Here is a 27,416-nt window from a genome sequence, read left to right as displayed (position 1 = left end):
TCGTAGTCAACGTTCAGCAAATGAGAAATTTCAGGTATCAAACTAGACCACAACTTGACATGCTAGAAAGCAGGGCAAATAGTTATCCACAAGATGCTGATATCCAAGCTGAATATTTAAGAGTAGGAACACTTCAACTTGTTCACTTTTTCATAAAATACTGTTCGTTGATATACTAATAATATTAATGTATCAAATTTTAGGCGATGGTCGTTGAAGATCCCCCTTACGTCATACGTCGCTGCGAGAGCGGATTATATGCTACCAATGGTGCTTGCCAGGCAGAGTATGTCAAGGTAAAACGACTTGAGCAATTCATGCGTGTATCTGATAACAACGGTTATCTTTGGCATTTGACCAATACATTGGACAAGTTAGTTTCTACAAACCAAAACTAAATTTCCGTCACTTAATATTGCTAGGCCCTTCGGTTGACAGGACGGCTACCAAGGGTAGGTTGATTAAATATGAATTCAATAAAATGCAGTTGTATTAGTCAGTTAGTAATCTAAAAATCGTTGATTAACATCACTTACTTTAGCAGGAAGACATGTATGCCGGAAGCGAGCAACAATTGCCAATAGGTAGAGAAAGTAACCAAGAGTTCCTTGGCTCTGAAAATAATCCAGTTAGTGTTGTTACACAGCAACGAAAGGGTGAGCTTATTCATTATTACTTACTCATTCTATGCAGCACAACGAATCCAATATTAACTATCTTTATTCATATTTGACGTTAGGTACGTTTTTCAAAGAACAAGTATGGAACACTATTCGATTTTTAATTGGAATGGTATTAATTTTATCTCTTATTGAAGCTCAATTACAAATGAAAAGTATGTAGCATTAGCCTTTCTATGCTATCGTTAAAATCGTCCAGTTGAATAACCTGCTCCTTAATCACAGATTAGAGTAACTAGTATCATTCTCTTTAGTGTCCAAGCAAAAAGAAATTATGCCCGATATGTCAGAAAAGAAGTATCGGTTCACAGATGTACAAGGCGTAAGTTCATTTTTTACTGCACCATGATATATCTTTACCATAAGTAAAATATGAAAGCAAAAACCGACTGTTTTACTCTTAGTAGACATGTAGTTGCTTTCCATTTTCTCTATACGTGGATTATCCATTAGTAAAAAAATTTTAAAGTTTTCTCTCTGTAAGTGCTTACTCGTTGTGTTGAATTCGTATGGCAGGTTGACGAGGCAAAACAAGAACTGCAAGATATAGTTGACTTTCTTAAAGATCCTGAAAAATATAAACGATTAGGCGGAAGACTTCCAACTGGTACATTGACTTACTTATTCAGAACTAGAGATATAGGATAAAATTACTGTACTAATTTTATGTTGTTCGACAAGTGAGTCTTTCCTCATTTAGTAGTAAGTATTTAGTAAGCCGAAAACTTTTCCTTGTCTGAAATTAGGTATTTTGCTGATTGGACCGCCTGGTACTGGTAAAACACTACTAGCTAGAGCAGTAGCTGGAGAGGCTGGAGTCCCGTTCTTCTTTTGTTCCGGTTCTGAATTTGACGAAATGTTTGTTGGCGTTGGAGCTGCCAGAGTTAGAAATCTTTTTGGTAAATTATAAATATCTTGCTTTGTCTTGTTATAATTTCGTGATCTTTAATCATTGCTAAATAATTGAAATTACTGGACTATTAGAAATTAGAACTATTGTTTGATCTCGATATTTATGCAACCTTTATAATCATCTAAGCAATGCAATGAAATAATGCAGCTGATTTCTAAAGTGGTATAAAATATTATCTGTTTAGCTGCTGCTAAGGAACATTCACCGTGTATAGTTTTCATTGATGAATTGGATGCAATCGGAGGTACCCGTGTCACAACGGACCATCAGCCATTTTCACGCATGACACTAAATCAACTACTAGTTGAGCTAGATGGGTTAGTAAATAGTTATAAATCTAGTGTTGATCGTATGTGTTATAGTAGCTTATCATCAGCAGAAAGAAGTAAATGCTATTCTTCATTATAAAGGTTTGAGAAAACTGATAATATCGTCATAATTGGAGCAACCAATTTTCCTGAAGTCCTAGACAAGTTAGTACTGTAGTATATCTTTTAATAAAAAAGGTATATGTATGTAAAGAACGATTTTGGCAGCTAAGTTTCCAAATTTGTAACATTATTTTATAGAGCATTAGTAAGACCTGGTAGATTCGATAGTCGAATTAGTGTACCATTGCCGGACGTTCGAGGTAGACGAGAGATTTTAAAATACTACTTGGGGAAGGTACCTACCGCTGACAATGTGGATGCGGCTATCATAGCAAGGGGTACCGTTGGGTTTTCTGGTAAGTTAGTTTAAACAAACTACTGTAGCTTACTGCAACGTATGTACACCAAATTGATTAACGTCACTACGGCGAATGCCTTGCAGGAGCTGACCTGTCCAACTTAGTTAACCAAGCGGCAATTAAAGCAGCACTCACATCTTCAAGTTTGGTGTCAATGGACCATCTGGAATTTGCTAAGGATAAAATCATAATGGGTATTTCATTTTATGATTTTAAGAATTGTTACAATTCTCAAACAGTGACGAGAAACTAAAATGCATAAAACATTTGTCTAAAATAACATAGGTCCTGAACGAAAAAATGCTACTATTGAAGAAAATAATCGTCGTTTGGTTGCTTTCCATGAAAGTGGCCATGCACTTGTAGCTTTATATACTCGAGGTATTGCTCTTGTTTTAGTAAAAGGCAGAATATACTAAATTTGTAGGCTGTAGAGAAATAGTACGAAAATAACGTTATCGTTAATTGTGGTTCCAGATGCTTTGCCAGTTCACAAAGCGACGATCATGCCTAGGGGTAGTGCTTTGGGTATGGTAAGTCATAGGTTCTTATCCTAAGGAAATGAATCGATGTTTACATTTATCAGTGGTAAAAATCAATTTCATGTTTGTGATAGGTTACTCAATTACCGGAAAAAGATGAGCTTTCATGGTCAAAGAAACAGCTACTAGCTCGCCTGGATGTTTGTATGGGAGGTCGTGTTGCGGAAGAATTAATTTTTGGAGATGATAGCATCACAAGCGGTCAGTAGTGGGCTGAGAACTGTCTAAAAATGAATTTATTGCTAGGACTACTGTATAATACTCGCACAGTTACCGTATCTTGCAGTACTAGTATAGTGCACTAGCTAATAGACTATATTTGAACATATTGCTTCAGGAGCTGCGAGTGATGTTCAGCAAGCGACTGAAATCGCTAAAGCAATGGTAGCGAAGTACGCGATGAGTGAGAAAGCTGGTCTGGTACATTATCATGATAAAAATAGCCCAGAAGCGGAAGCGATGATTGAAAATGAAGTTCGCCAGCTTATCAAGGTATATTACGGGAAAGAAGAGACTTGTGATTTTATCCTAATTTGTCACTCGATCCTTATAGTCCTACAATATTGCTTCTATCTATAAAATATAGGATGCGTACGAAAGGGCTAGGAATATTCTCAAGACACATTCTACAGAACATAAACGACTGGCAGAGGCTCTTTTACGCTATGAAACATTAAATTTAGAGGAAATCAAAACTGTTATTCAAGGAAAATCATTAAAACGTGATGGCTGAACTGATAATTGGGGGTTGATATGCGCTTATATCTATTTCTACTGCAGAGGTTGTGATTAGGATATTATCTGAAATGTGAAAGGACATTATCAAATGCATAAATGTAACGGAAGTTTTAAATTAACGTATTTATAAGTGTACAGTTGATAAATAGGAAAGATTTTAATTTAGCGCTACTGTAAACTAATTATAATTCATTAATTAATTATTAAATAAAAAGCTGTTTAACGTTCACTCTTATATTGGTATTACAGTTACAGCCAGAATTATTATGAAAATTCTGACTTAACATTCTTCTATGATTTACATAGATGATAAAGCTAATCGCCTTCGTTAATTAAATATAATCTGACGTGATTTTATTACAGCATTAGCCCATCACTAATTATATAAACATTGCAATAAATGTATTTTCTATGCTATTTTACATCAATAATGTACCAGAATTACGATTGATAATTTTATGTTAGGTAAGGCGAACTTTTCGAAGAATGCCACGTACACTAAATCATGTATAGCGATGTATAACTGATCTCTATGAAAAATACGGACAATTCACAGTACGCTTACTTAAAGCCATTTTTATTAATGTTAATGGTACTTCAACAAGTATTTGACAATAAATAAGCTGAATCAGAAAACATGGGTCGACTACTCTGAGTAGTGTAACATAAGCTCGTTATTTCAAAATTGCCAAGTTTCTGGCATCTTCTATTATACACTAGAAAAATTTGTAGTAAAATTCGTCTCTATTTTCAGGTAGGGTCGCATAAATCTACAGTAATGCAGTTAGTTTACATTTCATACACTGCAGCAGGATATATACAAAATAAAATAATTGCAGTAACCAATGATCCTATTTCGATTTTACCAAGAACATTAGAGGCTGTGATCATTGATAACTGTTTCTTAATTGACATTAGGAATGGCATTAGTAACACGTATCCACTGTTGCAAGTCACTGCAAATTCCCTAATTCATAGTCTGCTTTTAGAGCGACGCATCATATATAATACAAATTGACAGATGAACATGAAGAAAATGCCTTCCTTAACGAAATCACTTTACAAAGATCAGCAATAAGTACATTAGCATGAGCAACCAATTAAATGTCATCCACCACAATTTCATCCTGCTCATTATCGTTGTTGACATTGCTAATACTATGAACTGTATTTATGTTATTACCCAGGGTGTTATTTGTTGAAGTTACATCACCGTCGACTGACTGATTTCCCTTATCTTCAATTTTCGGTTGTGTATGTAACGGGCAAGTAGAGATATCACTGATTAAACTAACAGAATACGAGCAAGAATGTTGATTACTGCCAATAAATGAGCATTTCCGAAACAAGACTTGTTCAGAATCGAAGCAGATATGTCTGGAACAGTATTTGGTCAATGGTAAGCACCTTCTCGAACATTTAACTCCATTCTTGTTGTAAATGCATCGTTGGGTTAATCCCTTATAGCTCGTAACTTTTCCATCCTTTTCTTTTGTATGCTTCAACAAGAGAGCTTCTTTACCAAACTTTGTTTGATAACGTCGATAAGCCGCAGTAGCGTAAGAACGAATCGTCTCTCCTTCACTCTTGACGCCTAAATGAAAACGCGTTTTAGTCATGTTAAGATAATTGTCGTACGTGCTCCCAAATCGCGAAATCCGAAAGCTATCATCAATTTATTTTTATTCATTTCTGAGAAAATGAAATCATAAATGAACCTGTTAAATCTTCGACTCCTTTGACAGACGCCAAATACTGTTTCCTTTTTTTTCGTAAAAGGGATTGCATCCAATCCAACTGATCATTATATAATTCTTTTAACTTTGATAATTTTTGACAATAAATTTTACAAGCTTCCTTTTCAGTGTAGACATTGGCATTCCTGTAATGACAAGAAGTAAATGAGTGCAAAGTGGCTGGTAACAAACCCTTAAAACATGTCTTTGGTAAGCTATTCATGGTCACCATGACAGTTGACAGAAACTAATGAAAAAAGCAATCGTTACTTTAATAACTGAAAGTCTTCATCCATGCCGTCAGATTCCGCTTCGCTATCAGCATCTCCTCGCCAGACATCTTCAACAGGTAATTTTGCAAATGTGCTACTGGCTTCGTTATCATTGTTTATAACAATCTCATCTTTAATAAAAATATGTTTAACTTTAATTGCAATAGAACTTCTATTGAACACTAACCATCATTCGTACATTTATCGTATTCTGCTAATGCTTGTACTGTTTAAGAGGTCAGGTGTAATAACACCTTAGAATCTTACACGTTTTAAATTTAAGCTACATTAACGATAACTAGAAATAGTCAAAGAATGATGAGCATTAAGGTAGGTAATGATAGGCGTATTAATATATTTTAAAAGATGATACAGTACGGCTTGCGAAATTTGATAGTTATCATAACACTAACCATCAGAGAATTGAGATTGCGAATCGTTTCGTTTATTGGATGGAGTTAACGGAGTTGGATTTTTGTTTCGTTTCTTGTTACTTTTATTGTTAGCATTGGTAGAGGTAGTTGGATCATAACAACTCTGTAAGTGATTTAGTATCATTTCACCAATGGCAATTTTTTTCTTTTTGCCTTTACATGGTAGTTTCTTGGTTTGCTTACGTTGTTGTTGTTGATGATGAAATTTGCATAGTTGGCTATAACCAGTTAAGCACATGATTAATGATTTCACTGCAAATTAATTTATTATGACAGGAGGCTAAATGCTTACTGTACTTTATGAAGAATAGAGTACTATTGAAGTTATCTCATCATATTATATTATTTCTATACACTGAACTGGCTAGACGTCCTATCACTTTGCTAACATTGGAAACATATTTAACTTTTCAATATTTTGAAGATAATGATTGAGAACTACTTTACAGTCTATTTTAAAATAATGATATTGGGTTGTCATCCTTCATGCACTGTCTATGGATGTTATCCATGTTTTGAACAGGTATGAAATATAGCAGAATATTATCGCAAAGCAAAGTTATAATCTACAATGCTATATTGCTACGCTTTCCGACTTGACAGGGTATATCTAGTGACATACTACATGCACAATTTACCTTTTGTGTTGTGGATTCTTCAGAGCTGCGAAAAAGCACTGTTTACCAGAGTTTTTGCCAACTTTTCCAACATAGCTACATTGCACATAAGGGCTGTTTTTATCACGTAAGATATGGCGAACACAGTAGGAATACCCAGTAATTGGTTTTCTTAAACATTGTCGATGCGGATAGCGGCATAATTTGCCTGTTAATAATTCAAATTGACATCCAATTAGCTTGTGTTACGAGCACCCATTTTTGGAATACACTACATCTATGTCATGAAGACCGTGCAGCGCACTGGGTTCTCTATCAGCATGCTAAAGTGTAGCCCAAAATAGGACATTATCGTGATTACAGAACAGCAAGAGAGACAAGGAGTAATCAGTAAGTTATCCATTTCTTCCAGTCTGAACAGTATAAGACATGATTACCCATGTAGTATTTACTAACTAGCCAATCTTGGTCAAAATTCACCGCAATCCATACGCAGACCTGGCAGATTGGACGATTTACAGTCTACTCGATTGCTATGCCTATTGCGTGTCGATACGAAGACAAAGATGCCGTCTCCTATTTACTTCATCAACTGTACTATTAGGAAATCGATCAGGAAATTCAACATATAGTCATCATTCAATGGGTTAATGCGGCGGCTTCAATAGCATTAATAGGGCATAAAGTTTGTGTAAGCGCTGCCATTCATCCTTCTAAACTAGGCTTAAGAATAAAAGCATCCTTCACCATTACGGTGACAAGTTTGCTGTTGGTCTATATACAGTAGTCCAGCGTAACGCATGTATTTCGCCCCTACTATGACGAGTCCTACTTGCATGATTCAGCGATTGATTGGGAGAAAGTATGTTATCCAGTGTTGGGGTGATAACTGTCTTTGTGACAAAAAAACAGATTCCATTTCCACTGCAAATGGTAGAGAGATTCTTTCAGAATGTAAAACTAGCAACACCACATCCAATATACTCGTCCATACAGTACAGTGCGTATGCCATTTGACCCAGTATAAGATCCCAACTTACAGTCATTATTCAATCCCTTTTTTATACCCGTTTAATCATCCATTCACCCCACTATCTTACATCAAGATAAACTAGAATAACACATCTGTCATTGCAACATGGAATGAGTGCCATAGCCATTAATAATCAACTCCAACTTACCAGTTTTACTGGACAGATGACAAACCGTTTTGCTTTTCTTCGTCTCCGTCATTGCGCTTTCTGCCTTGTCTCAGGCCTATGTCGTGCTCCTAGACACTGGTCAGTCAATGTCATCCGTCCAGTAGATATCGACTCTTGGCTTGGCACTGTATACTCGGACGTACGGAGTTCGGACTGGATGCCATCGAGTTACCGTAGAACGTGCAAGTGGCTACAAGTGACTCGACGAGTAGTCTGTTCTATACAGTACCGCCGAGTACAGTGTTTCCTATGGAAATGCAGTTTGCACTGCGTGGACCGACTACTGGAACAAGTCCTCGTCCTTCTTGACGGGGACTGATGGCAGGGATCAAAAAGAGCTTGGAGAAATGAACATGATCGAAAGCTGTGATGGTCAATCTAGTTCCTGTCGATGGTCAAACCCTCAATGAAACTATCCAAAAGAGGCTAATTGAAAAATGGACTTTCTACTGTAGGCACCAATTTGTGAAAAGTGGCCAAGTTTGCAGTGTCCTCTGGCGAGGGCAATCGCTACTGCTACTGTACACTGTACAGTTACTAGATCCATTTTTCACCGTCATGCCTGAAACTAGTGCGTTGTAAAATACTGTCTAGACGTAGTATCATGTCCAAATCTCTCCTCTTGCAAACTTTCTACAGTATCATTTGGACTAACACTAAAAGGAAAGCAAGAGCGATCCAAAGCAGCCATCAGTGCAAAATCATGTTGAGGCTTATCCATTTTCCCCTCAATCTACTCTATGCAACCCATCCCAGCGTATTTCATACTGCGCAAAATCAACTTGGCAGCCCTATTGGCAGCTCATTTCCATGTCAACGACAGCCAGGGCAATGTGCGTTCGTTATGCGATAGAGTTGAAATGAGGACGGAAATAATCGGCCTCCATATCATTACTATAGTCGACGATCGCTTTACGTCTCCCTTTCTTGTTGGGGGGCAGTAGTCCATGACACACTGCTTCTATCGCATCAAGATCGTCCATAGCCTTGTGGTTATGGTGTATATCTACTGTCTAGACATCGACATGGACACACATAGATGTCATGTATGTCGTTAGTCTGGCCAACGATTTTGTCGGTTGTTGGATTTTCCACGGTAGTGAAGCAATTGGCAGTCGATTTGTACTGCAGCCAAAGCTACAGTACTCTAAGAATAGTCGGTGATTCACGACTGTACACTGTACACTGTACACTGTAGTGGAGTACTATACACTGTATGAAATGACACCTTCCACCTAGTCAAAGTCTACTCTCACATCCAAGTGAAGCAATTGGCAGTCGATTTGTACTGCAGCCAAAGCTACAGTACTCTAAAAATAGTCAGTGATCCACGACTGTACACTGTACACTGTACACTGTAGTGGAATACTAAAGACTGTATGAAATGACACCTTCCACCTAGTCAAAGTCTATTCTCCAATCCAAGTGAAGGAATTGGCAGACAATTTGTAATGCAGCCAAAGCTACAGTACTCTAAAAATAGTCAGTGATTCACGACTGTACACTGTACACTGTAGTGGAGTACTATACACTGTATGAAATGATACCTTCCGCCCAGTCAAAGTCTATTCTCCAATCCAAGTGAAGGAATTGGCAGTCAATTTGTAATGCAGCCAAAGCTACAGTACTCTAAGAATGGTCGGTGATTCACGACTGTACACTGTACACTGTAGTGGAGTGCTATACACTGTATGAAACGACACCTTCCACCTAGTCAAAGTCTATTCTCCAATCCAAGTGAAGCAATTGGCACTCGATTTATACAGTACTGCAGCCAAAGCTACAGTACTCTAAAAATAGTCAATGATTCACGACTGTACACTGTACACTGTAGTGGAGTACTATACACTGTATGAAATGACACCTTCCGCCCAGTCAAAGTCTATTCTCCAATCCAAGTGCAGCGATTGGCAGTCGATTTGTACTGCTGCCAAAGCTACAGTACTCTAAGAATGTATTCAGTGATTCATGACTGTACACTGTAGTGGAGTATTGTACACTGCATGAAATGACGCCTTCCAGCCAGTCAAAGTCTAGTCCCCATCCAAGTGAAGCCGATTTGTACCGCTGCCATCGCTACAGTACTGTACTGTGTAGTTTATTCAGTGATTTACAGTATGCCTGCACACCTAGTTGCTGTACTGTACTGTACAGTACAGTGTACAGTACAGCAACTAGGAGAGATTGACTGCTACAGTACAGTAGTGTACAGTGTACAGTACGGTCTACGACTGTAGGCCTAGAGTGTACTGTACTGTGGAGACCTTTCTAGAGGCACTTGTCTTGTTCACGCGACCGGCGTGGACAAACCTTTATGCGCAGGCCTAGAATCCAAGGCAATTCTTTCCTTGCCACAACTGCCATAAGCTAGGACGGTTCCGAGAGGGTAAGTTGGCTGCCGCATTTAGAAATTTTTTAATCTGCTTCGCATCGGCATAATCGATATATCTTAGTCAAGATAGTGCTAGTGAATAAGTTGTAAGCAATCAGGATCATCCCATCATCAACGTTATTGAATAAAATAATCACCTAGGAATAGTGAATTTTACTGTTTAAACCCTCGTGTAGAAATGGAAATGCAAGCGAGCAGGATGCTGCAACTGCTCCAAAGCTTTCCTCATACAATGGAGTATAGATGGAGAAATAGCCATGCTACAATACTGTACTATAGCAACGCCGTAATAACGTCATATCGAGATATCCATACTAAAAGTAAAGCTTGTATTTCAAGCACAATATTACCGTATTGAAAATGGATAAAGCCTAGGTATCATCATGAAGGAGCACCAACAGTAGAAATGACCGTTACCGATAAAAGCAATTCCATAATAACATTCTCAGTGTTACAAAGTCTTTTTGTTGAATCTTGATAGTGTTGAATAGATTACTTAGAGAGAGAGAATAAGTTGCATTGATACTTGCAATTCAAATTTTGTAGCAATGTCCTAGCATAATTACTGTGAACAAATGATCATCTCGATGAGCTTAGAGTCGATCAAGTCTAATGAACAGCTCTGAACGTAATTAGACCAATACTCGTATATCACAGAGAGTCAACAGATTTTGACGTACAACTTTCAACAAACGTGAAAGATCATCTTTCCATGACGTTTATGCCTAATAGAATGCAGAACTTTACCTTTATACTCTCGCTCCTACAGAAATCAATGTTACATTCTCCAGACAATTGATTATACAGTACTGTACAGTGTAATTATAACAGACAACGCGACCGATATCAAAACTAACAATATTAATGCGTATTTTTCTCCTATAGGATAAAAGTCCTTTTTCACCTACATCCTGTAATAAAATCTAAGCTACGCTAATTATATATCTATTATAGTTCATATATTATATCATCATGGGCATCGAGGAAGAAGAAGAACAAATTAAAATCGAAACTGAGGAAGGTAATGCGCTCTATGGCTTCAATGTTAGTTATCTCTGCAGATGTTGATGATGCTGCTTCTGCATGATAGACTCCTTTAGGAACGATGACAGTGATAACCTGTATAGTATTTTACTCCTTTGCAGATACTATATATGTCTACACTATTTACATGGATTTAATAATGTTTTCCAGCTTGATTTTATCCAATATCAATTTGAACACATGCATATTCCTATTTCATCTATGCTTGAATCCAGGAGAGGACGCCAATCACGAAAGTGACAGTGATGATGACGTTGAAGATGGCGCTGGAGCTAAAGAAGCTGGAGGTATGCGGTGAATAGAAGTTGCTACCATTTACTATTAACGATGCATCCAAGTGCTTAGCTTTCGTGCTGTAGAAATGAGGAATAGCAGTATATGTTGTATAAATAGATGTACTACTAGCCTACAGTACAGTACAGTATAGTATAGTATGAGCGTACTCAAAACATCTATCATTACCTTAATCTGCAGAAGGTGGCGAAGACGAAGAAGGTGGTAAGGGTAAACAAAGTCGTAGTGAAAAGAAAGCGCGTAAGGCAATTTCCAAGTTAGGCTTGAAGGTTGTCACCGGTATTAGTCGTGTAACAATCAAAAGGTCGAAAAATATACTCTTCGTGATATCCAACCCTGATGTCTACAAAAGTCCAGCTTCAGATACTTACATTGTTTTCGGCGAAGCAAAGGTAAAGATTCTGATTAAAAAAATGCAAACTTGAAGCTTTTAAGCTATATTCACAATTGAAGATAACTCACCTTGCTTCCATTCCGATAGGTCGAGGATCTCAGCCAGCAAGCGCAAGTGCAAGCCGCTGAGAAGTTTAAAGCACCAGAAGAAGCAAAAACAGCTGCAGCTGGACAAGCTGCTAATGTTTCTACTATCCAAGAAGAAGAAGAAGAAGAAGAAGAGGAGGTAATCACTAATGCTAACTGAACTGCAGCTTTTAGCTTTGCTCCATTTCAGATGATAATCAATGTTTATATGGGAACTGTGATTGTTTAGGTCGATGAAACTGATATCGAAGCTAAGGATATTGAATTAGTGATGAATCAAGCCAATGTATCAAGAGCTAAGGTTGGTTTTCAAGCATGGAAAAAGAAATACGTCTCCCTTGTTACTTTATCTCAAATAATTGCATTAATCACTTCAAAAATCCTTTTCTAATCTAGGCTGTTAAAGCTCTTAAAAACAACAAAAATGATATTGTTAACGCAATTATGGTAAGATATATGGTGTAGTTGGATTTGACTGCAAATTATATTGGTGTAGTAGTTCGTTTTAATTCAATTAAGTGATTAATAATACAATGTACTGATACAATGTTTTATCGTATTATTACAGGAATTAACTATGTAACTAACTTGGCCGTAGCCCTATTTCACCCGCTGGTCTGTATTAAAGTATGACTCTGGAGGAGGAAGGGCGTGCAGCCATTTATATAAACCGACATTTAGTTGTTTGCAAGTTTTTGATTACATCTTTCCGTCTTGACTATCCCATCGTGTTTATAAGAATTAGTCAATTTTTTTTTCTTAATCGATACTGTTAACAGTTGTCGTTACGATATTGCGGCAATAAACTTATCTATCATTATTGTCTACTGGAGTGACTACGAACTACTGTGTTTATGCGCCAAGCATCACCTTAGGGGCTTAAATGGCATGACTATCTTTTTAAATACTGGCGTCAAGTCTAATTTAAATACAATTTACTACATTGTGCTGGTTGCTAGCTGACGTACTCTTCGCCTTCTGCAAGGATAAACGTCCTACCGAATAACACTACTGGCCTACTAAGGTTTTATTGGACAACCGTGATAGTTCATTCGTATCGACAGAGAATAAATTGACTGCATCAATTCCAGTTTTATTATATAAATAAATAAATATCTATCGTCTCATATTACTTGTATTTTAATTACATAATTCGTAGTACTCCATATCTCTCACATACAATACCAAGTGCATTACCGTAATGCTGTCGTCTTTATTGCAAGCAATACAACCCTTCTCGTGTAATCAAACGTAATTATAATATATATAATCAATAATGCTTTCAGTCATATGGTATATTTGTGACCATATATTCAATGTAACAATTTCCAGTAAAGTAGAAACTAATGCATACAAGGATATTGAACGATCTACAACGTCAACATAGGCTAATAATTTAGTACACACGGTACCGTGTGTAGATAAACTGCACAGTAACAATCCCTGAAATGGCAACTTACTATCAAGCTATTTAACGTTACGGCCATAAACATCTCCAACTTTTTTATGGATATATTGCATACGCTACGCTAACGTGTACTGGCATTAGAAGGGTACAAAATTTCTGATACGTCCAGTGATGTAGACATACAGTATGAATAGTGATGATTACATAAATTGATTGAAAAATGATTTGTCTTAAAATAACATTTTTTAATATTGCTTCGCTATGGTAATTCTAATCAACAAGTACAGGAAGCAATTAAATATCAAATCACACCATTATTTCGAGTAATGTGAATCTTTCAACTTTTTACATATATATCTCGAAACTAGCACCAAAGGTCGTCTTTCGTAAACATGATACATTTCTCCTTTGGATACTTGATCGCCATTGAGACGGTTCAAAAGCGCAACACAGACAATTGCAACACGGATGCCAGCTCGGCGACATAAAGACGTAAAACCAGTACACTCCATTTCCACGTTCAAAACTCCAGCTTTATGAGCATCATGTAAGTACTGCATTTTTTCTTCAGATGTGTACCCACAAAACGGACCATCTAATCGAGCTTGAGCTGCGGATAGTTGGAACAAGAAATTAAACTTTTTCTCAATGAAATTAGGCATCATGTGCATATCATAAGCTAACCAACAATCATAAAGCTGGAAAAGATCTGTTGTTGTATATACTCGTATTTATAGCAGCTGATATCAGCGAGTTCTTTAATTTAAGAAACATTTTAGAGCTAGTATTTAATACCTTCATAGAAATCATTGGCACACATTGTATCTCCATATCGTACGGGTATATCATCCCCACAAAGATCTTGTAACTCCTTTGCAAGTTCATCATCGGTGCCCGTTGGAAATCTTTGGGTTTTTCCCAAAATGGGCTAAAATGTGATAACATAACAAACATGAGTCAACAAATAGTTTATTTGCCTCTGAATAAATTAATAAACTGCGGAATCTGATTGCCACAACCTCTACCAATATTATCTCTATGCCGTCAACTGACCTATAAATGGCTTTTAAAAATGTTAGAGCTAGTGGAACTTACTATTTCATAAAAAGGCTCAAATTTGTGATCTAAAGCGCGCCTAGTAACTACAACGGTGCCAGCATCGATTCCTATATACCAACAGTCAACAATATTTAATTCTTCTTGCAAAGATATACTAATTTAATTAGTAGTAATATTACAAGCCCAACCTAAACCACCAGATGTGCCTACGCGAAAAATTGTAACATCTGTTACATCAGCGTAATGTAACATTTTAATCATTTCGCAAACTAATATCGAAGCGGAAGGAACCCCCATACCATGCTGTAATGTTAAAAATAATAATGCTATTAGTATTAAATACAACATCTAATTCGCTTTATCACGATACTCTTGATTTTTATGCTTAGTCAGTTCTATCAAATTCTAGCCATTTCAAGAAATATTTCCTTGAAAGATGCTATACTGTACAACAACCCATGCCAGGGGCTAAGTTAGCAATTCATTAACTAGCAATAATCCTCAAAATAATCATAATGAGATATAAGAGTTTATTGCAGTTAAAGAAAAATATAAACATACACTTGCACAAATGATGGGGCCAACTTTATACATGGAAAATCGATCGCTTTTGGTAAAGTCTTCTATAGAAATATTTGAATTGAATTTCACTTTTAGTTCTTCGCATAGCATTTGACTAAACCTCTTCATTCTGCCACTGCTACCACCCAGGCATACGAACTGCAAATTCAAAAACAGAACTAGAAAGTTTAACTAGTTACAAAGTTTAACAATGAGAAATAAATATTAATGCAAACAATTATTATTTTAAAAATAATAACTACGAATAAGAGCAAATGCAATGCAATTACAAGGATATCTATGTCATACTTAATAAAGGCTACCTGTTAATAAAGCATATAACTATAACAACTTTTTGGCAATGTTACGGGTAATAATAATAATGGAATCTAGTAAATATTAAGAGATTACAATTTATCTATTTATTATAATCAATGCTCAACTTATACTGAGCTACGCACTAACAAGGCATGCCTGCAACAATAACTTTTCAGTAATGATGGTGTAATACAACAATATCTAGTAAAATATCTAAAGATCACAATTTATCTATCCGTTACCAATGCGAAATCAAATCATATACAGTATTCTAAAGTATTGTTTTCACATTGCTCTAATCAATCGCGATGCAATAGTAAATTTGATTCTTCAAAATTAAAGATTCTAACCTTGACATCTCCAAAGTCTTCTTTCAAATTATCAGAAGACGCAAAACCAATATGATATAGTTTATCAGAATCAATTTCTTTCAAGTGCGGATTTGATAACTTTACTTTCTTGTCACCCATACTAGTATTTCCACTCTCTAGGAGGCAAAATAATAAAGTTATAAGTCATGATAATCATACTTAAGGGCATAAGTAATCTCGAACAAAGATATTGACATCAATGATTCAAAATTACAACAAGAGGAATGGTTTAATATCCATTTGGTATTTCCTTTAGTTGATAGATACATACAAATATGGCTGATATCAATATCATAACACTTGTTGTCTAGGGGAAATGTTCGATTTGCATAACAAGATCTTAATTTAATATGGATATATTTCTTTATAAAGTGTAGTAATTATTAACTAAGCTAGCAAATTTTGATCAAAGATACATGATCTAACAAGACTTTGTAAAGATTTCAACAAAATGGGATAGTACCTGGCATGAAATTATGTGTGATTATTACAACAGATTCATCACTCATTCCTTTGCAATTAAAAGTCGCAGTTGAATATCATTTTAGGTCATATTTTCCCTTATGGTATTGCACATTAAAACTTTCAGGAATCACAATTGTTTATCTTAGGCTGCAGCTAACGTGCGTCGTTTACAGTTTAGGCAACCAATACTTTACAGATATTATTATATTGTAGATATGAAAGAATAAAATCAAGCAAATTAAAATTATTACTCATTGAAGTATTTACAAGGAATTATATGATTTACCATCTAAAGTATCTGGAAATGTAAAGGCCCCTGGTTGCATTATACTGTATCATCTATTATGGCTTTAGGAAGCGTTTGATTCACCTGATGTGAATATGTTTATCTATAATCACTGATCATGATAATCGCTTGCGGTTAGGCATACGGTATAGCTAAGTCAATCATCCACATGATAGGATATAAAACGCATCTCTCCGTATTAAAAGAATGTGAAAAATCTTGAAATACAGTAAGTCATGATGAAATCATTGCTATGACATAAAACTATCCGATGATGAATTACATTGGCGTGGCATGCCGTACGAGTACAGCTGGAAATGAAATAGTGTTAAACTGCAGTCAGAATCGCCATCTATGTAATTACAAGGACGTCAAGAATTCTACGAAGAAAATGTGTCAATCATGCTATCATGCAATTTCCGTAGTCAATAAATTGTAATTTACCAATCAAAAGACTTTGATCGTTGAATGCATAAGGTTTACAAATTTCAATGATATGCTATGTAGTATTTTAAAACAAGAACTAATAAAGTGAACCCATCGTACGTATAATTACTATTGGCAACTTTGGATTGATTAATCTTACGGTGGCCAAAAACAGCCATTCATTCTCAAATAGTGCACAAGTGCTTCCGCTGCATGTAAGAGTTATTATAATAATAAATCAATTATCGCATAATATAACGAAGGTTATCAACGAGATTAGTCGACTTATTTTTACGGATGGAATGAAATTTGTGTTTACGATGTTTGACTCAGTGAACATCAGTTAAGCCCACCTGAGACGATCACGACAAGAAGGAAGGAAATTGCTCTAGCAGATCGTATTATTTCCCCTCCCCTTCCCACCCCCTTTCCTCCCATAACGCTATATCGACTGCGTAGTCCAATTAAAGGCCATCATAGGCATTCACATTTCAAAATAAATTCAATAAACAGTTCTTAAAAGCGTCAATAATAACGATTGTTGCACTATATCAAGACCTCACGTCGGTGTTGAAATCAGACCAATGTCTACGAATGATGTTCTTCTCCGCCAGCGTAAACAATATTTTAATTGGTGTCTTTCAAAAATGTAATAGAAGATTAAAAAAATAAATAGTACAATGGTTGTGGAATCGTTTCATTTGTAGATAGATTAATAAAGAAACTGAAATTTTTCTGTTTCATTGAATCGTTACAACAGGCATCTATAATGAACATCTGGCCATTGTAACGGAAAATTAATTTAATTGCTGTTGTAGGGTCGAGTACAATTCAAGGGAAAGTCATTCAGGTCAGGGTGGATAGCATATTGGTAAATTTGTTGATATTCCATCCTTTTTGCTATAGCATCGTTGAATGTAGAAGAAACAATTCAACCGATCAGCTTGATATAGAGTACAAAGGTCATAAGTAAGCTAGTATGAGTTGCGTTAAGAAGAAGATTTCAAACGTGAAGGATACATTCAAATCGTCAAAATAATTCGCATTGGGAAATAATCCATTTGATACAAGGCATATTAAAATGGGAGATGTGTAATAAGTGAGGCCAAAACTTATTATGAATTCAGGCAGTAGTTGGCAACGATCAACGTATAGTAATCATAACAGTGACAGTGCAGTAGCAATCGACTTATTGACTATACCATGTGAGTCAAAATAAAATGATGTAAAGTATCATGAGAAAATATCTGGGTGTTGCCAGGAATGCTACAATAGTTGATTATACAAAAAAAAAGAATGAGAAGGTTAAATTTGCATGCATTTATTCACAGCGTCTAACACAACTTGTGATCAAGGAAGATCATTAGTATGTCTGTTACCATGAACAGTCCATGATTTGGCATGGAATAGTAACGATTACTCCAGGTAAAAAGAAAATGCTGTGACCAACGATATCTAACCATGAAAATTCTCTAATCGCGCAGTAGATACTGCACACTTGATGAAGAGAACTACTTTTGCAGGCCGTAATGATGGCTTTGAACTACCTAGATAGATGAATAGACGATTGGATATTGCATCCATTTTATAAGTACTGAACTCAAGTTAAGGCTTGATGATCAATATCGTGCTGCATATTATTTTGGACAAATGCAATTCTCAGAGTCGAAATTAACAGTAAAAGTGGAACGTCTTCGGTCAGCGGCAAAGTAGCAATTGTAGTTGCGGAGAAATCAGTAGAAAAGAGAATAACCATTCAAAGAAGGAAATCAATGATCCATGATCCTCCTATACAATAATGTAGAGTATAGCTATGACGAAATTCTCCATTTGATGATACATGATATAGATCAGCACAGGCATTGCAAGTGCTATCGATTAATGATGCAGCAGCCATGAAAAGATGGGCGGATTCAAATTGTACCTTTGAATTGTCAATAGCTTGTTAACGTTAATAATTCATTTCAATCAAGCTATGCAGACAGTTGTATCGAAGTCGATTGAACATTTTCATCCATTGCATAAGCATGATGGATGATAACTTGTCAAGTCCATACTAGAATCAAACTGATCCTCTCTACAGTATTCTACATGAATAGAAATGGCAAGAGCTCAAGACGTGCAAAATTGTGTTTACTACGACTTATTCATCTATTGTCACTCAGTAGAAGAAATGATGGAGAACAACGAGCATCCATCTACCGCCGGTAGTAGTACAATCTATCCATGAATTAACCCATTCGATCGACTGTCATGAAAGAAAGAATAACTTGCAAGATTGAAGAATAACTTTACCCTCCATATTGAAATTTTCCACTTAATATTGCTTGATGGATCGATGATCCAATACCAACGTCGTCAGGCAGCTTCTTGCCTTTCTCCTAATACGAAATGCCCAAGCACTGATTTCTCTATACTGTAGTAGTCTACTGTACCGCTAACTCCAGCCAGTCCGCAAGAGGGGAGGGGGGGGGGTTCTATCGGAAGACCGTTGTATGGTCTGACCGAGGGTTGCGACAACCCTGGTGGTGGTGGTGGTGGTGGTGGTGGTGGTGGACCACCAACAATGGAGTCGAGGATGGGCTGAGGTGTCCATGCAAGCACGTACTACACCTGACTTCACTTTTATTGAACGTGAAGTACGCCGTACGTGCCACGACACGTCACCATGCCATGATAAGCATGACGTACAAACGATATCCTGAACAGTCTACAGTGTACAGTACATTGAGTGTACAGTACTGGACTGTGCACTGTACACTGAACACACACGGGCAGGGAACGCCATATTGGCTTGTAGTCGGGGAAGAAGCAAAACATCAACTGCCATACTGCTGCACCTTGACTACGAGGTGGCTTAGGAGTGACGAGTTGAAATGGAATCTTCTACGGCCAAAGCTGCCTTGGTAAAGCGATCAGTTAGACGATAACCGAAATAATCTTACCAGATGGTTACTCTTATTAATACTATCAAATACAGTCAAAAATACTGCATCCAATGATATGACTTTTATCTGCAAGAGCGACATGACAGTAAAGCTTTAGTTTACGTTACTATGATTACACCTTCAAAACACATCTCCACTGGCATTTGCTGAAATCACGACATCCTCGTATCTCTCGCTATATATTTATATACTATACCGATAATCAAGACCACTCGCCAACGATAGAACTTATCGTAAAATTAACTGAACATGAAAAATCAAAAATCATGTTCTTGTAATGAATGAATTTGCTGAAATCACGATATCATCATAGGTCACGGGTATGTAATCCAGATTGCTCTCGCAAATGACAGATCTCATCGCAAAATTAGCTGAACATGAAACATCAAAAATGACATTAGTGTCACTGACTGGAGTCTATGTTAGTCTTGGTTGTCAAGGTCTTCACTGTGTTTAATAAAGCTTTATTATAACTTAAGCCAACTAAGGTGTGCTACTGAGGTTGTCATTAAGGTTCAACTACGGTATTCAGTATTATATTAGACTAGTCTAAACGTTAACTAGTTCTCTACAGTAAGATCTCGTGTTGCATTGTAAACCAGCTTGTGACAGATATGTTGTTCTAGTAATGATTGATGCGTAGGAACATGATGGAAATATCACATAAGCCTCTGCTATGGCCGGTGCTACCATAACAGGCCTTTGTTAAGGCTAATACAAGCTGTAGGCAGACATAAATAAAGTAAAATCCGCACCGAAACCTCCTAAACCATCCTGTAATGCGGCAGACTATATCTTATTCTGGATAAGTTTACTAAACCACAATAAAGTTAGACCTACAAATTGAAGATAAAAATCTCCTTTTATTACAATATTTAAAAAGGTCCGTGTAAGCTAGTCTATAATAGTAATAGATAAACCAATGGAATAACATTTTCAGCAGAAGCATTTTATGCCACTTGCTGTTACAATCTGCTCGCTTGCAGTACCATTCTTATCCAGTTACAATACACCATTTAAAATTAAATAAAGTAAAACCGTACAATGTTCTCTTTATCGCTAGACTATAGTCGGACGATGAAATTTGTCTGTAGCCAATTCTATAATTGATTAACGGAAAAAATTACCAACACTTTAATGCAGTACTTATCTAAAACGATTTACTGTAAATTAATTCATTCTTAAGATGACGTAAATACATTGTAAAACTGACATCTTGATCAGCAGCAACTTTGCTTATACCAAGTAGTACTACGCTGTAATTTCCTCTCTATTTTGTTAGAATACAGTGCTAGTAATACTCTGCTTTAACAAGACTGGTATTTTAAGCATAAATTCCACAACACGAGGTATGCCTTTGCGAATACACCCTTGGCCTAAATATGTGCTATGAGGCCAACGTAAATAAAATAGTACCAATCTTATATACACTTGCGAGTAATTCAATATCATGATATTTCTGCATCACATCGAACCTGTTCTCATAAACGTAGTTATTGATTTAACTTTTTACTTTGGAGCACCACGGCAAAAACTTACCACGTTTTCTTGATGATTCAATGGTACTATTTCCATCGCATAGTATATAATCCTCTTGTAATTTAGATGTTAACTAACCTGTTCTTGATAAGTACGCTATCATAACATTACCATTCATTTACAGAATCCATCATCATATCTAGATTGCATAGATCCTCCTAATATATAATTTATCCATTAAGTACGGCAACGAGAGTCCCTCCATGTTTAGGACTTACAGTGCTTCTAAATTAAAAAAAAAAAAATTTATACTATGTTATTCTAAGCATTTAAATTTGTACTATGTTATTCTAAGCATTTAAAGCATGAACACATTTATAGTCCATCCAGTTATTTTAGGACTTTTTTTTAATTTTCCTCAATCTATAAGCTAAAATTAGCAATCATGACCTACCTTTTTAGCACCATTTTAATATTATAGTACTACTAACGCAACATGACAAATTGGCTATAGCCATAGCTTAGTTGCGAAGAGTATACACATGGTCTAGTATTTCTGAATTAAAACATTATAAACTATGCATGTGATAGACATCAATGAATGTTGAAAGGTAACGCATATCATTAAACACAGTCCGAAATAAATAATGTAACTACTTAACAGCAGTTTAATCAACTCCTTATGCCCTACTGCAGAAAAAATCAAAATCTAGAATAACGTGGTCAAGAAGGGTTCACTAGCACTACACATGCCGATGCAACGTTAAAGTTTCACTATAGTGTTACCAGTATATTTCTAATATAATTACTGTACAAACATACCAATGAGTGAAGATAAAATTTTGAGTCGTAGATGGATACGACGTTGTTTCGTATTAAATCCACCATTTTAACTTCACTTTGAGTTCATACAGTAGTTAAACGGTTGCCAATTCCTTCCCATACTGTATATATATACAACCTAAATTATGTGCGTCATTAAAACCTCAAGATTCCTTATTTATGTAGGTTAATCTTAATAAGAATCAGTCATCTCTTAACCTGTCAAGATCATTAAAGAGGAGTATCTTTACAATGATGGATGATAGCTGCATCGATCTCCATTACTCGCTAACATTAGACGAATAAATCGAGGACGTGCCAACACTGATAGCATGTACGGCATGTCTATTTACTTCGAAACACACTGCGCTAATTACTTAGTAACCTAGCTGCATCTTAAGAATGCTATAAGCTCATGATACTTGTCTATTTCTCTGCATTTTGTAGCAAGTTATCGCTGGATTCAGTCAATCCATATAGTGTAGATCATACTATACACATCCCTGTAGGCATGACTTAACGTTGTTACCACTGGATTATTAATAACACGTTAAGAGTTACTTCGACATTGTAGCGATTACGCGCAGCAGTATGAAATATCTCATCAATCTAATAGATTATAGTGATCGCGGTCATAGTAATCAATTTCAAATCTTACGTGATAGGTATTTACAGTTTAAATTATGCCGTTCGGATTTTTTTCTTAATAAGACTTCTACAAGCCGATGACTATTGCATGGCGATACGGAAGGATTTGTCTCATCTACGTCTAAGTTTTAGTTTATTATTGCAAACGACAAGAATAGAACGAATCAGTTTTACAGCCTATTAGTATTACAGACTATAGAGAATTAGTTCCAATGTGTCTGTTAGCAAGACGATAATTAATTGATTATCGACTACGACACCCATCAATTCTGATCAGAAAAGATGCTCTTGAAGAAATCGATTCGTTTGCAAGGCCAAATGTGGCCAGCAGATTCGTCAACAAAGTTACCACAATTATAGCGGACGCACAATTCGATCGCAAATTTCTTTCATAACGCTTTTAATACTATGAATAGCGTTAGTATGGATATAGCTATAATCACCAAGTACGCCCATGTTTCAATGGGAGTATAGGCAATAAACTCATACAAATTGAGCATTTCTTGATTAAATCAGTTAGAATGATATTGTAATGAGTTAAAAATCGAAATAGACTAACGCAATAGGAAAAGTGAAATTACTTAGTAAGCTTTCAATGCTATACGAGAATAGCGCTATCATCAATAGCTCGAATAGCTTATTTGGTTATTAATATAAAGGATTGACAGATTACAAATTAATAAAGGAGATAATGGATTCGTTTTTTGATCGTGATTCGGGGCAGATTAAATATAGTTCAGCCTATTCTATCTCAGTATAAAATAAATTTCTCTTAAACAAGTTAAAATTGGTTTATCAACTAGAATATGGATAGATAGAAATATTGCAAGTCTATACATCAATAATCTTCTCTTGAAACAGAATCAGAAGGTAGTTACTTAGTACAGCGTACAAAATAAAAATTGATGGTGCATCAACATCATGACGGGCTCATCTAGCAATCCGAGGTCTGGATTTCACAGTAGAAGTAATTGCAGGCATTAAACTGTTTTCCAATTTGCAAGTCCGAGACTGTTCAGCATTTTCAGCTAGTGTCGTCGACTGAAACTTGCGTACTCACAGTTGATCTGCTCTCTGATGGTGCACTGTACCATCATGACAGACTCGTAGGTCTGGATTTCACAGTAGAAGTATTTGCAGGCATTAAACTGTTTTCCAATTTGCAAGTCCGAGACTGTTCAGCATTTTCATTTTCAGCTTGTGTCATCGACTGAAACTTGCGTACTCACAGCTGCTCTGCTCTCTAGTGCATCAAGTCGCGACGTCTCTTGAGCATCGAGGCGCGACGAAAATTCTTCTGCAACCGCCTTATCGCTAATGCTAACGCACCAGTAAGGCGTACTTTACAATTTTATTTATATTCCATTAGTATAATCTTTTCTTCTATTACAGGTAACTTCTTTGAATTATTTACCGTTATTCAAAGAACAATTTTATGAATATTAATTCACCAGGGAGGGCTACGACCATAATGGGCGGATGAACACAATTAAAGCCTCTACTTTATTTTCCATAGTCCAGACAGTCCAGACCAAAGTATAGAATAAAATTTGCTTTTTCAATACTAAGATAGCATAAAGTAAAAGCTACAACAGTGCTTTTGTCCCTACGGATGCTACTGGTATAGTAGCTGTTTTATACTCACTATGACATTTTAGAGGCAAGTAAATTGATACAATGATGGAAGGTTTGATGAGTTAGCGGTAGCGGACTTAGATCATTGCCACACACAGAAGCACACCCAATTGCACAAAGAGTTTAGTAGAAAATGGATACTTTATTGTCGACTAGAACTGCGTACAATATGATACTGCAGTTACCAGTGTACTGCCTTCAACAATTAATATTTGAAATACTAACTCTGCTATTAGTGAAACTAACAAAATCTAAGACAGAAATCGCTTATAGTTATAGTTGGAGGAGCTAGTACACACATAGAGAAGAAGATTATAGAATTAAATATACCATATACCACGATAGCTAATGCAATAGTAAATGATTGTAGAAAATAGCGAAGAATAGAAATGCTATAGATAACTCAATATAACAAGGCTATATTTAAATGTAGCGTAGTAAGACCGTAAAGGTATCTATATTTAAGAATCATTTAAAATGCCGATATTGAATGATACACTAGAGTTATAACACAATCTAAATACACTACACATCTCAATACAGAGTAGAAATTATTGGAATAAACAGACTTTATTATTCATAAATAGCTTCACTGCAACAGAGATTTTTTCTTTTCACCATATTCAGAACAGATCTATATCGATAATTCAATCTACGACAGCCTCACATTACTTATTTCAAATAGTAATTTTTAGAATATTTTGGCTTAGAATAGACTTTTCACAATCTACGACAGCGTCACATTATTTATTTTCAATAGCTATCTTTTACAATATTTTCACTTGGAATAAACTTTTCATCGTAATATCTAGAAGAATAGGAGAGCCTTGTTGAATCTTGCTTCTCGAGCATCTGTTGACATCGTCATATCTATAGAATGCTTTCCTTGAAATTAGTCACGCAATAAAGAACGCAATCCTTGTCTAGTATCGAACATAAAATAAGATCAGCTTCAGTAGATAAAGCCCTAATAAATAAAAGTCTAATTTAGGCGATGCTATCAGATTACCATCATTTGCTGACGTAAATACTAAACACATAATTTACAGCAAAATGCGTGATAAAAAAACAAGTATTATTTTCCACATTGTATAACAAAGAATTATTGTACCTGTATGCGGTAACCGTTAAAGATTTATTTATGTGATTGTTAATGATTAGATCGATATAAGCTAGTGCTTTCCTGAAAGTAGCTATCAGATACGATCTTTGCGATTAACATTAGGATCTGCCTTTACCATCTACAATTAAATTTTCTATATCTAGGAAAATAAATTAAATTTCTATCGCAATATGAAGATCTTTACCCTTATCATTGGTTTTTCTTTGCTATTTAGCATTTCATCGGTAAGCATGTTGCGTTAATAAAACTCTAAAAACCAGTCAGTTTCTAGCTATTTTATAGATTCATATTAGCTTTGTAAATGTGAGTTAAAGCGATAATTCGCCATAGCAAGATCGTTTTATGTCTCAGCCTGACATCGAGTAGAATTTGTCCATAAAGCAATTATCCTAGAAGTACTATGCTCATTTTCTAGATTCTGATACGAAAGCTAATACATATTGGGGCTATACTTTGGTCGAATTATGATTAAAGATTTTATCATTTATCTATTCTACGGTAAATGTAAAAATTGAACAAGTTTAAATACGCAGCCATGAATTGTAATAAAATTAACATACTTCAGTTTTGTACGTAATTCTATATTGACATTGTTCAAGGTAAGAAATGATCGTTGTTTTGATTGACCTGAAGATCTTTGATATATATTAATAGATTCTTGAAATGTTAATGATCAAGCAGTCTTTACTAAACGAATAAAAATAACTGTAGTGGATCAATTAGTCCAAAGACGTTCTCCTTTTAAACCAACTAATTCGCATGATTTAACTTAAGCAAATATATAAAACAAATCTAATAGGTATTACTTACTGAAGGTATCCTAAATGACGGCATAGAATTATATCTGATTTGAATAGTGATGATACATATATCATAGAATTAACGTTCTACGTCAAACTTAAAAAACTATCGGATAATCTTGTCAGCCCGGTTTCATATAAACATTTTTCGTAAAATACCGAATTATTCGTCAATTAAAATCGGTGCTAACAGTACTCTTACTACTTATATTTTATTAGGTCAGGAGTGCGGTAGTATCGAAACCAAGAACTTGTATGGATTTATCCTACGAAGGCAATTTTGTTGATAAACCAGCAGTTTTATACGACGATCAAGATAAACCATTCCAGACCTTTTGTCGTAAACTTGGCAACTCTATTTTAACCATGTTCGAGTCCTATAGCAAGAACAATTCCTTACATTCAAGCATTGCTCATAGCTACTATGTTGATTCTCCCACTAATACTGGAATTTTATCTCCTGGTGTAGCATTTCCCTTTGATTTATTTCGTCTCTCTAAAAGTCAAATGGTCAGTATTACCTCAAAAGGAAGGTTTATGTGCACCCAGTGCATCACTGTAACCACGTCAGGGCAGAATAAGTATAGCATATTAGGAAATGAAGTGCTGAAATTAAAAAGCACTCCATCTATAGCGAAATCATTATTCGAAACACCTAGCCTAAATGATGGAATGGATAACTGTGTTCCTGTCTTCTTTATGTCAGCTCTGAACAGACCAGTCGCTAATAGAAAGATGCCTGCCTATAGCAGGCAAGATATTCATTTTCATTTAAGTATGGACGAAGCCGCTAGTCGATGTGATAAAGTTAGTTTCGGCCAAATGTCGAATAAGGATGAAGCCGATAAGTGTGGTGTTGCAGATTCTCCGGCAGGAGCACCTATTACTTATAACTTATTTGGCAATTATAACAAGTGTACTCGTCAGTTTAGTTGTTCAAAGAATGAAAATTCGATTACGGCCTGGTGGGTTGAAGAAGAGATAGCACCCTAA

At 35.8% G+C, this 27,416-nt stretch overlaps 5 protein-coding genes across 5 annotated transcripts; 3 read left to right on the top strand and 2 right to left on the bottom strand.

Annotated features, from left to right (window-relative positions):
• Positions 1 to 687: 687 nt before the first annotated feature.
• TRIADDRAFT_31113 (uncharacterized protein) lies at positions 688 to 3,598 on the top strand (the record flags this gene model as incomplete). The annotated part of the gene is made up of 13 exons (XM_002116560.1): positions 688 to 835; positions 920 to 1,002; positions 1,197 to 1,287; positions 1,427 to 1,579; positions 1,778 to 1,910; positions 2,004 to 2,066; positions 2,163 to 2,320; positions 2,407 to 2,517; positions 2,609 to 2,704; positions 2,801 to 2,856; positions 2,940 to 3,066; positions 3,203 to 3,357; positions 3,452 to 3,598. 13 exons carry the CDS (start codon positions 688 to 690, stop codon positions 3,596 to 3,598), a joined length of 1,521 nt encoding a protein of 506 aa, XP_002116596.1.
• A 1,105-nt stretch (positions 3,599 to 4,703) lies between these two features.
• Positions 4,704 to 10,268, bottom strand: TRIADDRAFT_60540 (uncharacterized protein; the record flags this gene model as incomplete). The annotated part of the gene is made up of 6 exons (XM_002116494.1): positions 4,704 to 5,197; positions 5,322 to 5,485; positions 5,610 to 5,742; positions 6,025 to 6,263; positions 6,684 to 6,870; positions 10,175 to 10,268. 6 exons carry the CDS (start codon positions 10,266 to 10,268, stop codon positions 4,704 to 4,706), a joined length of 1,311 nt encoding a protein of 436 aa, XP_002116530.1.
• A 1,171-nt stretch (positions 10,269 to 11,439) lies between these two features.
• TRIADDRAFT_38286 (expressed hypothetical protein) lies at positions 11,440 to 12,852 on the top strand (the record flags this gene model as incomplete). The annotated part of the gene is made up of 6 exons (XM_002116559.1): positions 11,440 to 11,587; positions 11,796 to 11,986; positions 12,076 to 12,213; positions 12,304 to 12,375; positions 12,471 to 12,521; positions 12,643 to 12,852. The coding sequence occupies 6 exons, from the start codon at positions 11,440 to 11,442 to the stop codon at positions 12,655 to 12,657; spliced, it is 615 nt and encodes a 204-aa protein (XP_002116595.1). The 3' UTR covers positions 12,658 to 12,852.
• Positions 12,853 to 13,796: 944 nt separating this feature from the next.
• Positions 13,797 to 15,890, bottom strand: TRIADDRAFT_31186 (uncharacterized protein; the record flags this gene model as incomplete). Its single annotated transcript, XM_002116493.1, has 6 exons — positions 13,797 to 14,092; positions 14,278 to 14,410; positions 14,578 to 14,648; positions 14,730 to 14,844; positions 15,103 to 15,261; positions 15,771 to 15,890. The coding sequence occupies 6 exons, from the start codon at positions 15,888 to 15,890 to the stop codon at positions 13,797 to 13,799; spliced, it is 894 nt and encodes a 297-aa protein (XP_002116529.1).
• Positions 15,891 to 26,678: 10,788 nt separating this feature from the next.
• Positions 26,679 to 27,416, top strand: TRIADDRAFT_60536 (uncharacterized protein; the record flags this gene model as incomplete). Its single annotated transcript, XM_002116558.1, has 1 exon — positions 26,679 to 27,416. The coding sequence occupies one exon, from the start codon at positions 26,679 to 26,681 to the stop codon at positions 27,414 to 27,416; it is 738 nt and encodes a 245-aa protein (XP_002116594.1).

The sequence above is a fragment of the Trichoplax adhaerens genome, genomic scaffold (genome assembly GCF_000150275.1).
Source record: "Trichoplax adhaerens TRIADscaffold_16 genomic scaffold, whole genome shotgun sequence".
Classification (NCBI taxonomy): Eukaryota; Metazoa; Placozoa; class Uniplacotomia; order Trichoplacea; family Trichoplacidae; genus Trichoplax; species Trichoplax adhaerens.
This window is presented reverse-complemented; position numbering and strand designations above follow the sequence as displayed.